Here is a 15,778-nt window from a genome sequence, read left to right as displayed (position 1 = left end):
ATCCTGTCCCGGTTGCCCCTCTTCCAGGCCAGCTCTCTGCTGTGGCCCGGGAGTGCAGTGGAGGATGGCCCAAGTGCTTGGGCTCTGCACCCCATGGGAGACCAGGATAAGCACCTGGCTCCTGCCATCGGAACAGCGCGGTGCGCTGGCCGCAGCGCGCTACCGCGGCGGCCATTGGAGGGTGAACCAACGGCAAAAGGAAGACCTTTCTCTCTGTCTCTCTCTCACTGTCCACTCTGCCTGTAAAAAAAAAAAAAAAACAAAAAACAAAAAAAAAACCAGCTCCACATCACTGGTGCAGGTAGACAGAACAATATGATATGAAAAATGCTTTATAAGTCAGTGTACTGCAGAATGGGAAAACTTTTGGAATAAAATAGAAAAAAAAATGATTTAGGTTTTAGATTTTTAAAAATTTTATTTGGAAGGCAGAGAAAGGGAGATATCTTCTGCCTCGTACAGCCTGGACTAGGCTAGGTTGAAGATAGGACCCCAGAACTGGATCTGGGTCTCCCATGTGGGTGGCAGGGACCGAACCGCTTGAGCCATCACTGCTGGCTTTCTTCCAGGGTGTACATTTAGCAGGAATCTGGAATCAGCAGCAGAACCAGTACGCAAACCCAGGCCCTCTGATTTGGGATGTAGGCATCCTACCAGTGTCTTACCCACTGCACCAACTACGTGTTCCTGATTTAGGTGTTTTGTTTGTTTTTAGAAAAAAAATGTAGCTTTTAAATCTACTCCTTAAAAATAAGAACAGGAAATACACAACTTGTAAACGCTAATTTAAAAAGCAATCCGCAAATGTAGTGCTTTAGGTTCCCTGATGGAGAGTTAAAGGGGACAGACCTGGGGCAGAGAGAGGAGGAGCAGGAAGAGAGGAAGAGAGCAGGAAGAGAGCGCACGATGTGGCCAGCACTGTGAGACAGCAGGTTAAGCCACTGCTTGCGACACTGGCATCACAATATCGCTCCTGATCCAGCTCCCTGCTGAGACTGGCAAAGCAGTGGATGATGAGCTAAGTACTTGGGCTCCTGCCACCCACATGAGAAATCTGGATGGAGCTCCTGGCTCAAGGCTTTGAACTGGCCCAGCCCCAGCTGTTGCAACCATTTGGGGAGTGAAACTGGATGGCAGATCTGTCTCTCCCTCACTCTGTCGCTCAGAGTGACAGAGAGAGGAGGAGAGACAGAGATCTTTCATTCGCCGGTTTACTCCCCGAATGGCTGCAACGGCCAGGTCTAGGCTGAAGCCAGGAGCAGGAGCTTCTTCTGGGTCTCCCCTGTGGGTGTAGGGGTTCAAGCACCTGGGCCATCTGCTGCTGCTTCCCCAGGCCATTCAACAGGGAGCTGGATCAGAAGTGGAGCAGCCACGACTTGAACTGGCACCCATATGGGATGCCAGACTGCAGGCAGTGGCTTTACCTGCTACACTGGCCCCATAAAATACATCTTAAAAAAGAAGAGAAGAGGAGAAGGAGTCTTTCCTCTTGGCTCCCACGTGGCACCCAACAGTTTAGGAACCATTCCTCATGTAATTGGCCTCAACCCCACCACTCATAAGCTGTGTGACCTTGGACAAGTTACCTAAGCTGGTCTGGGCCTTGGCTTTGCTCAGGAAAGTGAGGACAGTAGTGACACTTGCCTCATGGGCTCATCTGTGCGTGTGAATGAGTTAATAGTACATGTTAGTAATACACTTAGAAGTCTCAGAAACACCAAGTAAAATTAGACATTAATTCCTTATTCATTCCTTTAATACAGTGATATACTTAGCACACAGTGCTTTCTTTTTAACAAAAAAAAATTATTTGAAAGGCAGAGTTAGAAGGAGAGAGGCAGAGAAGTCTTCTATCAGCTGGTTCACTCCGTACTTGTCCATAATGACTGGGGCTGGGCCAGGCTGAAGTCAGGAGCCTGGAACTTGATCTGGGTCTCTCAAGTGGGTGAACAGGGGCCCAAGTATTCAAGCCATCTTCTGCTGGTTTCCCAGATGCATTAGCAGGAAACCGGCTCAGAAGTGGAGCAGCTGGGACTCGAACCCGCAATCATATGGGATGCCGGTATCACAGGCATTGGCTTAACCCGGCTGCACCACAAAGCCGGCAGCACAGTGTTTAATGAGCAGTTTGAAAATGAACAAATGAACCACATTTAGCCCTGGCAGTAGCCCCTGTCAAGCAGGTAACTCCCTTCTCTCAGCAAGGCAGAGAACCTGTGTATGGAGTCTGCTGCCTGGCTTGGAGCCTGGATGGGGTTTGACAGAGGCGGCACCCTGCGGGAAACTTCTAGAGACTTGGCACAAGAGGCAGATGCTTTTGTACCCACATCTTGCTCAATCTCTGTGGTGTCCGGCCTGGGCAGATTGCGCAGGTCATGGTGCCCGGGTGTTGAGTGGCCTGTGGGGAACTGGTAGCCTCCCAGGAGCTGTTGCTGCTTGCACGCCCTTCTCAACGGTCTCTAGAAACGTGCGTGCGTGTGTATGTGTGTGTGTGTGCGTGTGCTGCTCACCAGGGGCAGATGGGGAGAGCCTCCTTATCCTGCCTCCACGTCTCTGTACGAAACCCTGTCCTCCAAAGGAGCAATCAGGAGGGCCTCTTCTGGGGGAAGCACAGCCAGTCCCAGTTTCTCACGGGGATGGCCAAGACTGCCTTACTACCATCTGCAGAAAGGAGGTGGCCTTCTCAGCTGGGTTAAGCACATACATGGGTATGTGGAAAACCAGAATGAAAAAGCATGAGGAGCTGGGGCCAGCGCTGTGGTGCATGGTAATCCCAGCTAGGACAGAGCATGGGGGAGCTGGGGCGGGTGCTCTGCTCCCCACTGTCTGCCCGAACAACCCTGTTTGGCCAGTCTTGAAGAACATCCCAATTCTGCAATTCATTCGGGATGGTAAATTAAACAGGTGTGTCCTTCAAGCCATGATTCTATATCGCAGAGCTTTCCTGTGTCATCCCTTGCTGGGCACATGGTCACTGTTCTGCGCAACTCCTGGTTTTTTCTAATACTCTAGATTTCGGCTCTCAACAGTTGCCTGCCTTTGCTATGCGGGGACAGCACTTGACCTTGTTGGATCCTGCCCTAGGGTAAGCATGTCAATTCTCAGGCGCTGTGCCCCTATTCTGAGCTGCTGGGAATTTCTACCAGTGGCTGAGATCTAACTCAAATGCCACTGGTTACATTGACGGCTTAGTGACTGGGGATGATCCCCAAAGAACAGGTGTGAGTGGAGCTCTGACTTCCCTCACTGACTGTGTACCTCACTCAGCCTGCTGGATAGGAGAAAGGTGGGGGATTCTCTGACAATACCTTTCTGGGCATACAATTGGGCGGAACCACCAGAGAAGTGATACACATGATTCTTCCCTCTAAGCCAAAGTTTTGGGACTGAGACAGGGCCCAGGAATGAACTGGCTCCACCTGCACTGGCAATCAGAGCCGACACATCCCACTGGTAAAGCAGAAGCCTTGCTTCCTGTGAACTTGTATCGCTAGCTCAGCACGTTCTCTGGGGGCTGGCTCTGGCCCAAGAGCAAAAGGACCCTGCTACTGGAGTTCTCACCCAGGAAGTTGTTCAGAAATGTGGCCTTCCGGGTCCCATCGCGTCTGCTCAGGGGACAGATTCCATTGCTTCGAGACCCTGAATTCAACTCATGACCAGTAAGGTCCACTCACTTGTCTTGCACCCTGGGTGCGGAGGTGAGGCTAAATAGATGAACTGGTTCCCACCTCCAGCGTCTCAGTTCTCACCTCCCCTCGCCACTGAGCACACCACTTAGGAATCCATCCTTCTGCTAAGTGTTTCAAATGGTTTTTATTGCCCATTCCACTTGGCTAGCTACTGGGTTTGTTTTCAGTCCCGCTTTTGGTCCAGTTACTCATTTCCCTGTCTGTGCCTGCAACTTTTCCCTGCTCTTTCCCACTGCACAGAACTGGTAGCCGCCTGGGGAATGGGAGCGGAGCCCGTCAGTCTTCATCGGAGTCACTGGGGCCCATGTACTGGCACACGGCGTCATAATGCAGCTCCACCAACTGACCATCTCTGTGCAGCTGTACCAAAGCCCTGCTTCGCACTGTGTCACGGCGCAGCAGCTGGCCTACCTGGAGCAAGGGTGGGCCAGAGTTAGCCAGGCCAGCCCAGCCCGCTTAGGACATCCCCTGGTGAACCCCAATCCCCCATCTCCACGTCTGGCACTCACCCTTCCGGCCTGTGGTCCCAGCACCACCATCACGCGTTCACCTTCTGTCTTGGGAACCAGTGTCTCCAACATGTTCTCCTTCACACCTGCAGGTGAGCAAGAGGGGGCGGTGAGACCTACAGCCCAGCCAGGGTCCTGTTGTGGGGCCTTTGCTGTATTCCCTCGAACCACACTCCACCCATTTCAAAGATGAAGAAAACTAAGCAGCCGTTCATACAGCTAACTGTGATGGAGCCAGTGCTGTGGTACAATGTGTTAAGCCACTGCCTGCAATACTGCCATCCCCTATGAGTGTAGGTTTGAGTCCTGGCTGCACCACTTCTGATCCAGTTCCCCGCCACTGTTCCTGGAAAGGCAGCAGAAGATGGCCCAAGTGCTTGAGCCCTGCCATCCACATGGGAGACCTGGATGGAGCTCCAGGCTGCTTGCTTTGGCCTGGCCCAGCCCTGGCCATCTGGAGACAGAAGCATTGGATGGAAGATCTCTGTCTCTCTCTTGTCTCTCTTGTCTCTCTCTCTCTCTGTCTGTCTCTCTGTCCCTCTTTCTCTAACTCTACCTTTCAAAAATAAGTAAGTCTTTAAAAAAAATAGAAAAGAGGGGCCGGCGCCATGGCACAGTAGGTTAATCCTCCGCCTGCAGTGCTGGCATCCCATATGGGCATCAGTTCTAGTCCCGGCTGCTCCTCTTCTGATCCAGCTCTCTGCTGTGGCCTGGGAAAGCAGTAGAAGATGGCCCAAGTGCTTGGGCCCCTGTACCCACGTGGGAGACCTGGAAGAAGCTCCTGGCTCCTGGCTTCGAATCAGTGCAGCTCCGGTGGTTGTGGCCATTTGGGGAGTGAACCAATGGACGGAAGACCTTTGTCTCTGTCTCTTCCTCTCACTATCTGTAACTACCTCTCAAATAAATAAAATCTTTTTAAAAAATAGAAAAGAAATAACTGTGATGGAGGGAGCAGTGGTGGTAACAGACACTACTACTTACTGTGGACGAGTTGCAGGCCCTGCCTTTACCAGGAGCTCAACACACAACTACCACCCTGTGCTCCCCTCCTCAACCCCTTGCCTTAAAGGCGCCTGTCACGAGTCACAAGCAGGAGAAATGGTGTCACCCATGCTAAGTGGACAGTCAGGGGGAGTGGGGCTCAGGTAATGACCATCACAGAAGGGTCTCATATTCTGTAAGAGAATGCTGGTTCCTGCAAAGAATGTGGACTCTGCCCCACCTTCCAGCCGTGGCTCAGCCTCACCTTCTAAGACTCGGCCTTCGTCAGTTCGACATACACAGGTGTCTGGGCTCAGGAGATCTTCAATTGTCATCTGGGGAGAGGGGCCGGGGGATGGGAGATGTTAGAGGCTTAAGGAGGCCCACTCCTTGGGGGAGGGAGGTGAGCCCCACTGCAGGATGTGCACCTTGGTGTTGTAGTACTGGCCATTCTTGTAGAGCTTGTTCACAAAGCGTACGCGCAGGTCTCTGTGTATCCAGTGTGGACTTCTGGAAGCTGTCTTCTCACTTTTGGCCACGGGCCCTTCTTGTCTGTGGAGAGGGAGCCAGCACCAGGCTCAGGTCATCATCACATGCCCATTCCAGTCTCCCTACCTTTGCTGCTGCTGGGAAACCCACCCATTGGGTCAATCCTAGTTCCTTCCACGGGACTGCCTCCCCTCGACGGCCCGAGCTCACCCACACGCCTGCCCTCATCCCTCGTCCCTCGTCCCACAGTCTCACTGGTCTACAGGGTGTTTCCGCTTCCTCGTTGAATCCAGGTGGGCATGGGCATCCTGGTCTTGGAGGGTCTTCTGTGACAAGGTTGGGTCAGTTGCTCGCCCCATGGGAGTTGCATTCTCCTGATCTGTAGAAAGGCGCATGGGGGAAAGAGGAACGGGCCCTCCGTGTCTCACTGGCCCTGCTGCCTGACGCCGTGCCTGAGCCCAGGGCCCTCTGCTGCCTCCCAAAGCGTCCCTCGTCATCAGGACGCCTTTACCACAGCTACTACAATGCTTCTGCCCTTACTCTTCATCATCTCAGCCTCCTTCAGGAAGCCCCTCCCCGACCCACCCAGCTCACACGGACACTGCAGCTGCCTCGCATAGCCCGCAGGGGCCCAGAGAACCGTTTGCATCCACCTGCCACAGCACCTTGTCCCATTGAAGTGCCTGCCTCCTGCTTGGCCATACCCTAATCCTAGTGGCTGTCACTCCCTAGAGCAAAAGAAGGGCTCATCACCCCCCAAAATCCACCTGTTTCTTTGCCTTCCGAGAAAGGCTAAAAACCCAGGGATACTAGATCAACTTTTTTTTTTCTTCCCCCACTGAAATAAACCACCCAGATCTCTTCTTGCCTCGTGACCTCTGGCAGGAAATCCCAGCCACCAGGCAGACTGCTGCCCTCCCCTCTGCAGATGGAAAACCCACCGCAAGACACAGGCCCTACCCCTCCTGCCCCAGAGCGCTTCTCCGCTTCTCTACCTCCCCTCCGTGGATTCAAGAGGCCCACTCACTGAGATCCATGGAGTTCTCATCATGCTCCTGCTGGGAGACAGGGCGCAGGCAGTACTCGCTAACAGTCACCACAGAGTTCTCCCCTGTCAGACGCACCATGGCCCGAGCATTGTCAGGGTCAAGGCCTTCAACCTACAGCGTCAAGACGAAGAAGTTAGCGAGGTTAAGTGGACTCCACCCACATTCCTAGGACCAAGCTGTCCATCTCTTACCTCCAACACGCCTGACCCCTGTTTTACCCACCGACTTGTGACCCCCTAAAAGCTGGGACCGGGTCTAGTTCCTTGGGTGGGGTACAGACATTTTTATGTATTTAATCCTCAGAGACTCGTGATGATTGCTATTCACTCCTTTTTTCATTTTTAAAAAAGATTATTTGGAAGAGAGAGGGAGAGGGAGAGGGAGAGGGAGAGAGAGAGAGAGAGAGAGAGGAGAGAGACAGATTTTCCACCCACTGGTTCACTCCCCAAATGGCTGCAATGACCAGGGCTGGGCCAGGCTGAAGCCAGGAGCCAGCAGCTTCATCAGGTCCCCCATGTGGCCCAAGGTCTTGGGGCACCTCCTGCTGCCTTCCTAGGCACATTAGCAGGGAGCTAGATGGGAAATGGAGCAGCTAGAACTGGAACTGGTGCCCTTATGGGATGCTAACGCTGCATGCCAGGGCTTTAACACATGGTGCTACAGCCCGAATCTCCCCCCTCCTTTTTTTTTTAAAGATTTATTTATTTATCTGAAAGTCAGAGTTGCACAGAAAGAAGGACAGGCAGAGAGAGAGAGAGGGGAGTCTTCCATCTGCTGGTTCACTCCCCATTTGGCCACAACAGCCAGAGCTGTGCTGAGCCAAAGCCAGGAGCCAGGAGCTTCCTCCAGGTCTCCCACGCGGGTGCAGGAGCCAAAGGACTTGGGCCATCTTCCACTGCTTTCCCAGGCCATAGCAGAGAGCGTGATCAGAAGTGGAGCAGCCGGGCCTCGAACTGGCGGCCATATGAGATGCTGGCATTGCAGGTGGCGGCTTTACCCACTATGCCACAGGGCCAGCCCCCTAACTCCCTTTTGTAAATTAGCTTTTTAATTTATTTGAAAGACAGAGAGCTATCCCATTTGCTGGTTAACTTTCCAAATGCCCACAACAGTTGGAGCTGGGGGCCAAGTCAAAGCCAAGAGCTGGGAACTCAATCCGGTGCTTCCACATGGGGAGCAGGGCCCCAGATACTTGAGCCATTAGCTGCCACTCCCCAGGGTGGGCACCAGCAGGAAGCTGGAATCAGGAATGGAGCCAAGCCTCGAACCCAGGCACTTCCATATGGGCATCCAGTGGCGTCTTAATTACTGCACCAAACACCGGCCCTGCTCCCTTTTCATTGGCACCTGAAGCTCAGAAAAACCTAGCAAGTGGCCCTGCCGCATTACCTAGTGAGGCAATGCGCCAGGCAGGCCTGAAAGACCTGGACTTCCAGCCCTTTTACCCCAAACCCGATGCTTCCTGCCTCCGACCCTCAAATCCATCTTCCTTGGTCTCCAGGGACACCCTGGCTCCTTACCTTCCCGTAGCGACCTCGGTAATGGCCAGAAATGACCGTCACGGCTGTCCCCGTCTTCAGTCCTTCGGGCTGCCTTGTCGTTTCCTGCCCGTCATCCTGATCTTGATCCACATTTGTTCTTGGAAGGCAGTTGGAACTGGTGGAGGTCAAGGCCTTCATCTCAGCCAGGTTGGCGCCCAGCCCCAACCCCTTGGGCCTCAATGAGTTGACACGGGGCTTCACTATTCTGCGTGAAGGAATATGGATTTACTGGGGACGGGATCCAAGCACCTTCAGTGGCTGCCTCTCTCCCCTGCTAAATCCCACCCCATCGAATGTTCAAGAATGCCCTTTCCAGTCTCTCATTTCGGATTGTTTTGGACCTACCGAAATGGAACTTCATTTGTTTCAACTTAACACCATGCTGCATATACTATGTATTATACAGTATCGACGGTGGCATCTGAGGCAGGCCCTCATGACCAAGCATTTCCTTGTAACCTTCTATTTCCACAGCAGAAATCATATGCCCGGTCAGGCCAGACAGGAGAAACAGGCTATAAGAACGCTCAATGCCAATGCAGATCATGTTCAGCTGCCACATGGTTTGTGAAAAATTGTCTGCTTTTCGGAATTCACTGGAGTTTCCAATTGCGGAGAAGGGATCGTAAGTCCGTGTGATAAAAGCAGATCCTTAGCCTGTGCTTACTTGGGGTGGGGGCCTACTCAATGTGCTATATGAGTATCATCTCATCAAACTCTCACGAGAGACCTGTGAAGTCCATCCTGTTACCCCCACTTTTCAAATGAGGAATTGGAAACAGGAGTGGAAGAGGCTACTGAATTAGGGGAATAATGTATCCCCTCTCCCTGCCTGAAGGGTTCTGGGTTGGCAGTCACCATGGGGTGGTGGTGGTGGGGGCGGGGGGGCTTGTTCACAGCTCCATCCGTCCACCCCGTCACCCTTAGCCCAAAACTCACTGACTGAAAGTGCGTCCAATGCCATCGCCAGGTTTCCAGCCCATACCCCGCAGCATGGCCAGTCCGTAGGCCTCCACAGAGACTGCCTCATAATCAGCTTCTTTTGGTACCTAATGGGTTCAGGAAGAGGAAGGAGCATCAGATTTTGCAAACACTGGCTTTCTATGTGTGTGAGTATGTGCATCTGAGAGGCAGACGTGCGCGCGCAAGCACACACACACACACAGAGAGAGAGAGAGAGAGAGAGAGAGAGAGAGAATGAGAGCTCCCAGCTGCGACTAGGCTGGGCTGAAGCCAGGAGCCAGGAAATCAACCCACTTGACAGGCAAGAACCCAACTACTTGGGCCATCACCACAGCCTTCCGGGGTGCACCTGAGTAGAAAGCTCTGGAATCAGGAGGCAGAGCTGCGTTTGGAACTCAGGCACTCCCATGTGGGCCATGAGGATGTAGAGGGATTGCCAGAGTTGACACTGACACAGAGACCAGGAGATCACAGGGGGAGCCATGAGGAGATGAGAAGGAAAGAGTGTTGCGAGCAGAGAGGATGGTAGGAGCAAAGGCTCTGAGGCCAAACAAAACTCAGTGTGTGTGAAGAGTATTATGAAAATCAACATGACTGGAACAAGGACATGGAGGCAGAGGAGCATAGGTAAGGAGTCAATCAGGAGAGCTGGGTGCAGGAGGCAGACAACCTCCAGGCAGGTGGAGGTCACATGAGGGGCCAGCAAGAAAGTCACTGCAGTCGTCCAGATGTGTGGTGCTGGTGGTGGTGAGAAGTGAAATTCTGGATGCATTTAGAAAAAAGGCAAAGATGGCATTGACAGATCATACATGGCGGTATGACAGAGAGAGGGAGGGGCAAAGATGACGGCAAGGTTTGGAGCTGAGGGAGGAAGGACTATGGAAGTGTGATCAATGGACATGTGGAAAGCTGCTGGAGGGGGCTTGTCAGAGGGAAAATGAGAGAAACAAGGCCAGAGCTGGAACAGGATGAGGAGTAAATGGAGGGCCTTTGTTTGTTTGTTTTTTAATGAAAGACACCAAAGCACAAATAAAGGTGGATGAATTCCTTCTAATCACCCTAGTTAAACCCAGGATGCTCGATGGTGTGGCCATAGAAGTAGGCCCTGAGGAAGCAGTGCAAAATACTTATGAATGAACAGGTGAAAAGTCGAGTCCAAGATATGGACAGACAGACTTGGTTACTTCCATGGCCCTGCCGCTACCCTTTCCCGTGGTCACTTCCCATCATTACTCCTTCAATCCTTTCATTCACTCACTCCAGACACACAAGTTGTGTCACTAACAGACACACCACGCAGCCTTCCTGCCATGGCCTGCTTGGGCAGCTGCTACCATTAGGAATACTCACCCTGCTCTTGCCTCTCTCACTAAACCCTACCTCGCTTTCTCTCACACCACTTGGATCTGAGTCCTTACCATCTCTGGTCTAGACTACTGGTCTCCCTGCTTCTACCTTCACTTACTAGTCTGTTGTGTTCACAGTAGATTCTGTTGAATCATAAGTTGCATCCTTTCTCTGCCGAGGGCCCACCCATGGCTATCATCTCATTCAGGGTAAAAGCCAAAGTTCTCATCGTGACCCACAAAGCCCTGCCTGGTCTCGCCCCACCCCCCCTCCACTTCCATCTGACTTCTCTTACTAATTCTAGTCCAGCCACATTGGTCTCCTTGGTGTTTGTCAAACACTCCAGGCAGTGTCCACCCTCATGGCTGTTGTATTTCCTCTTCCCTCTGCCCCATTCAGACAATCCTAGGATCCAACTTCATACTCCAACATCTGGATTCATGTGTTAATGTTCCCAAAAAGGCTGGAAGGAGGAAGAGCTAGGCAGTAGGCCTCCAGGGTACACACAGACTTTCTTTGCTGTGTCTAAGACGACAAGCATGGCAGACAGGGCAAGGAGAAACCAAGGGAGCAGGGGGGTAAGGGGCCAACTCACGGTTTCAGCTGAGTGTTCGCCGTCTACCCCTTCCTTGTTGGAGGTGTATCCTTTCTGGATCATGGGGATAGTGAGCATGGAGTCGGCATTTGCATTCTTTCTTTCCTCCAGAGATTTCTCGGTTTCTAAGGAAGAATGGGAGGGAGCAATGAGGTCCCACCCTATGTATCTTCCACCTTCTTCCTTGTCTTTCTTCACTGGAGCAGGGTGGGGGAGGGGGCCCACTTACCCTCAATCAGTTCCTTCACAGCCTGGGACAGTACCTCATCCATCAAGGTCTTGGTGTCTGTGGATAGCCCAGAGGGCTGGACCAGGGGCTGCCTGTGACAGCCATTCTGAATCAAGGGAATGACAGGTTCCTTGGGGACTTCTGAGGGCTTCACACTGATGTGGACAAAGAAAGGTGAGGTTAGGAGAGAAGCAGGGTCCGTGGGTTCCATCTATACCCCCCTATGCAGAGAAACACAAGAGCCAAACTCACTCCTAGCTCCATGGACCATGCCTCTGACTGCACGTCATTGTCCCCCCAGCCCTTAAATGACAGTACCTTCCAGGAATCATTGCTAGGCCATCTGTTCATCCCAAGAACTACAAATGACCATTTGCAGCCAGACTCTTCCCAGCTCCAGAACAGCCTCCTAGGCGGTTGCTTCTCTTCTGCAAGTCCCTCCCTCAGGCACTTCAGCCTCTTCTTTCCTAAATATGCTGCTGCAGCCTCCCTCAACCTGAATCTGCAGCTCCATCTCGTCCCCCGTATCAGAGGCGCCCCCATTCACTTTAGTTGAGACAACAGGGTCCTGCAATTATTCCCTCTTTCCCATTTATCTGAACGCACACACCAGAGTGTCCCAGCATCCTAAAGGTATTCCCTGTCATGAATGTGAGGGCATTTCAAAAAGTCCATAGATAATGAATATTGAAATAATGCGCATTTCCCACGAACTTTCTGAAGTATCCTTATACATCTTCTCAGTCCACACGGCCATGAAAAGCAACTTCCCTACCTCTCCCACAAGCTCCTGCCTTTTCTCCTCCACGGATTTCCTGAGGCCGTGTTTCAGGCTTTCCAGGCCACTGTCATCAAGGCAAACTACTCAACTTGAGTCCTCCCGCTCGCACCCACGGCACCGATTTACAAGGGGCGAAAGACCCGGCGCTTCACCTTTGTAGCTGCCTCCCTTCCACGGTCTTCAAGAAATCCTTCTCCTCTGGGGCGGACTCTGCGCCATCATTTAGGGCCGTCAGCCGCCTCCGAGAGGACGTACGAGTAAAGGCGAATGAAATTGGGGCAGTAGAAGATGCAGTCGGCTGCAAAACACCATCTTCGGCGTCTGCCATCTTGCCCCAGTTCCCAGGCTGGTGCGCTGCTTGCTGGGAAATTTAGTTTGGGCTCAATTCACTAGCGGCAGTCAGACAAGCGCAAGAACTACATTTCCCGTAAAGCATTGCGGCACCGGCCGACGAAACCCAACAACTAGCCCTAGGAAGTTATTGTAGCGCGTCTGAATTTCCCAGGAATGCGCCTGCGCCAAGTATACCGGGACCTGTAGTTCCGCCAAGAGGCAGTAGCGGTAGAAGGTGGATTCCTTCTTCCCAGGAGTTCGTTTCTTCTTGTTTTAGAGAATGGTCTTGAAAACAGGTATTCCATTATTCTAACAATCTCATGGCTATGTTTCCAGTTTAGAAACCCTGGACATCTTGGGATGGGCCCTGAACTCCCAAAGGAACAGCTACAGTAACTTTCAAAACAGAGCAATAAATTTTTAAAAAAATATTCAGCAATACTTTTAGACTTACATGTCGCTAAGTAGTAGTGTTCTTTTATATCTTTTATCCAGATACTCTTAAGCTTTTTATATAACAATAGTATAATTATCAAAATCAGAATGGTGCAATACTATTAGCTGTAGACAATTTTCTGTTCCAGAATTCAGAATTAAACCCAAGATCACATATTGCAATATAATTGCAATGCCTCCTTTCTCTTCTTCAGTCTTGTGGCAGCTCCTCAGTCTTTCTTGACTTTTAACTCTTGCAAAGTACAGTTCTTTTTTTTTTTTTTGTAGAATCTTCCTCAGAATAGGTTTGTCTGATGATTTCTCGTGATTGTATGAATTTTTGGCAAAAAATGATGCAGAAATGATGTGCCCTTCTAACTATATCATACCAGGGGATTTGTGATGTTGATATGTCTTATTAGAAATGAAGTGAGCATGGATCACATGGTGCTATAGTTGGAATATTTATCTCTCTTCACTCAGGAGTTTAGTCCTGAAATGATTTTTTAAAAGATGTATTTATTTGTTTTTTAAAGGATTTATTTATTTATTTTTAAAAAGATTGGTTTATTATTTTTTTACAGTGAAACAGGGAGAATCAGAGAGAGCTCTTCCATCTGCTGATTGACTCCCCAGATGGTCTCAATGGCTGGGGCTGGGCCAGGCTGAAGCCAGGAGGCTGGAACTCCATCTGGGCCTCCCATATCGGTGGCAGGGGCAGAAGCACTCAGACGATCCTTGGCTGCTTTCTCAGGAGCATTAGCAGGGAGCTGGACTGCAGGCGGAGCAGCTGGGACTGGAACAGGCACCCATATGGGATGCTGATGCTGCAGGCAGTGACTTAACAAGGCCACGATGCCAGCCCCAAGTCCTGAAAGACTTATGCTAATGGTTCTGAGAGGGTGGAAACAGTACCATTATGGTTTTTCCAGGTGAGGCTTTTGGGAAACGATTACACTGCATGAGGTCATTTAAGACGGAGCCTCCATGACTAAATCCTGATGGCTTTATGAGAATAGAGACACAGAGTAGTTTACTTCCTTTCTTTCTTGCCATGTGGTGCCCTGTGCTACCTTGGGACTCAGCCAGCAATAAGGCCATCACTAGGGGCTGAACCAACAGGGCCTGCATGATCACAGACTGTGACCCTCCAGAGTTATAAGCCAAAGTAAATCTCTTTTCTTTATAATGTTAAGCTGTCTTGGGTATATACTTATAGTTATGAAAAGCTGACTAATACACTTGGTTAAGGTAGAGCCTGCCAGGTTTCTGCACTGCTGTATTGCCTGCAGGGCAAACTGTCCATGGCTGAAATGATACCCATTTCCTGAGGCAGTGTGCACAATACAGGTTTTACACAGGTCCCTGAGAGTCTTACCTTCACAGCTGATTCACACCTGGTCTCTAATCACTCCTGACAGGTACCCATGAGATCATGTCAGCCTACTCTGGTGCTGATACAAAACTGTGTAGTGAAAATATAAGGGGAGGAAAGACATTTTTTCTGTCTTTCCTTAATCCTGAATACAAAATCAGGAGTAGCAAACATTGCCATACAGTTAAGAAAGATTATATTCAAGTTTTTTTTAAAGATTTATTTATTTATTTGAAAGGTAAGAGTTAGAAAGAGGGAGAGATAGAGAATCTTCCATATGCTGGTTCACTTCCCAAATGGTTGCAATGGCTGAGGTCCAGCCAGGCCACAGCCAGGAGCTTCATATGGGTTGCCCACATGGGTGCAGAGGCCCAAGAACTTGGGCCATCTTTCATTGCTTCTCAACTGCATTAGCAGGGAGCTGGATCCGCAGTGGAGCAGTTGGGACTCAGTGCCCATGTGGGATGCTGGCATGGCAGGAGGTATCTTAACCCTTTACACCACAGCACCAGCCCCTGTATTCAAGTTTTGCAAAATCAACCATTTATTGTGTTGTTCATTCAGTAAACATTGAGTACCTGTCCTGTTGCAGTACCTTGCCCCCAAGGTAACCATATGAGATATTGGAAATGCCAGGGGTTACACGTATGATTAAGAATGCACACATACAGTGGTTGAGAAGGCAGAAAGGAGATTAATTGTGCCCAGTACTACTTCCAGTAGTGGGAGGGGTGCTGAAAACTGAACAGGTGTTCTGGTAGATGGCAGGAAATGAAGCAAGATTGATATGTAGGGACTGGATCATGGATGGCAGGGAATTGGAGGCTTAGGAAATTTTTAAAATTTATTTATTTGTTGGAAAGAAGAGAGGTGGCATAGCAGGTAAAGCCACCGCCTGCAGTGCCGGCATCCCACATAGGCATTGGTTTGAGACCTGGTTTACTCTCCAAGTGGCCACAACAGCTAGTGCTGGTCCAGGCTGAAGCCAGAAGCCTGAAACTCCACCCAGGTTTCCCACGTGGGTTTGGGGCCCAAGCACTTGGGCCATTCTCACCTGCTTTCCCAGGCACATGGATTGGAAGTGGAGCTGCCAGGACTCGAACTGGCAGTCATATGGGATGCCAGCATTGTAAGCAGTGGCTTTATCCACTATGCCACAACAGCGGCCTCTGTTTCTGATTCTTAAAATAGAAGTGTACTTCAAAAAGTTCGTGGAAATGCATATTATGAACAAACTATGCATAGATTTCTAAATTTCCATACCCCAAATCAATTTATCTTTACATTCCCATGTGACTGTTGGAAGTACCCTCATATATTACTTTTACATTTGAGTAGTTCATTTTCACAAAGAGATTGGATGAGATACCCAAGGTGATGAAGCTGGTCACAGTGGAGTCAGATTCGAATCCGGGTTGCCTAGCTCCAGAGTTTAGCATCTTACCAAATTGTGATACTGCCT

General features: G+C 50.6%; 1 protein-coding gene across 2 annotated transcripts; it reads right to left on the bottom strand.

The window, feature by feature from the left end:
• Window positions 1-1,722: 1,722 nt before the first annotated feature.
• On the bottom strand, window positions 1,723-12,516 carry GPKOW (G-patch domain and KOW motifs). Of its 2 annotated transcripts, none has more exons than XM_062183702.1 (11): window positions 12,326-12,516; window positions 11,393-11,547; window positions 11,164-11,288; window positions 9,198-9,307; window positions 8,238-8,463; window positions 6,696-6,828; window positions 5,924-6,047; window positions 5,608-5,731; window positions 5,445-5,514; window positions 4,199-4,284; window positions 1,723-4,100 (listed from the first exon to the last, which is right to left on the bottom strand). In XM_062183702.1, the coding sequence occupies exons 1-11, from the start codon at window positions 12,499-12,501 to the stop codon at window positions 3,966-3,968; spliced, it is 1,464 nt and encodes a 487-aa protein (XP_062039686.1). In that variant the 5' UTR covers window positions 12,502-12,516; the 3' UTR covers window positions 1,723-3,965. The 2 variants fall into 2 exon arrangements, with proteins under 2 accessions (XP_062039686.1, XP_062039687.1); XM_062183703.1 differs by having other exon boundaries at window positions 8,238-8,373.
• Window positions 12,517-15,778: the final 3,262 nt, after the last annotated feature.

Source organism: Lepus europaeus, chromosome X (genome assembly GCF_033115175.1).
Source record: "Lepus europaeus isolate LE1 chromosome X, mLepTim1.pri, whole genome shotgun sequence".
NCBI classification, from domain to species: domain Eukaryota; kingdom Metazoa; phylum Chordata; class Mammalia; order Lagomorpha; family Leporidae; genus Lepus; species Lepus europaeus.
Note: the sequence above shows the minus strand (reverse complement) of the source record. Positions and strands in the feature narration are given on the sequence as shown.

Coding starts and splice junctions, on each gene's coding strand:
- GPKOW (XM_062183702.1), bottom strand. CDS start 12,501: ATGGCAGACGCCGAAGATGGTGTTTTGCAGCCGACTGCATCTTCTACT. Junction 6,048..6,695: donor TGAGAACTCCATGGATCTCA/GTGAGTGGGCCT, acceptor GCCTTTCTACAG/ATCAGGAGAATGCAACTCCC. Junction 4,101..4,198: donor TGGGACCACAGGCCGGAAGG/GTGAGTGCCAGA, acceptor CCCTTGCTCCAG/GTAGGCCAGCTGCTGCGCCG.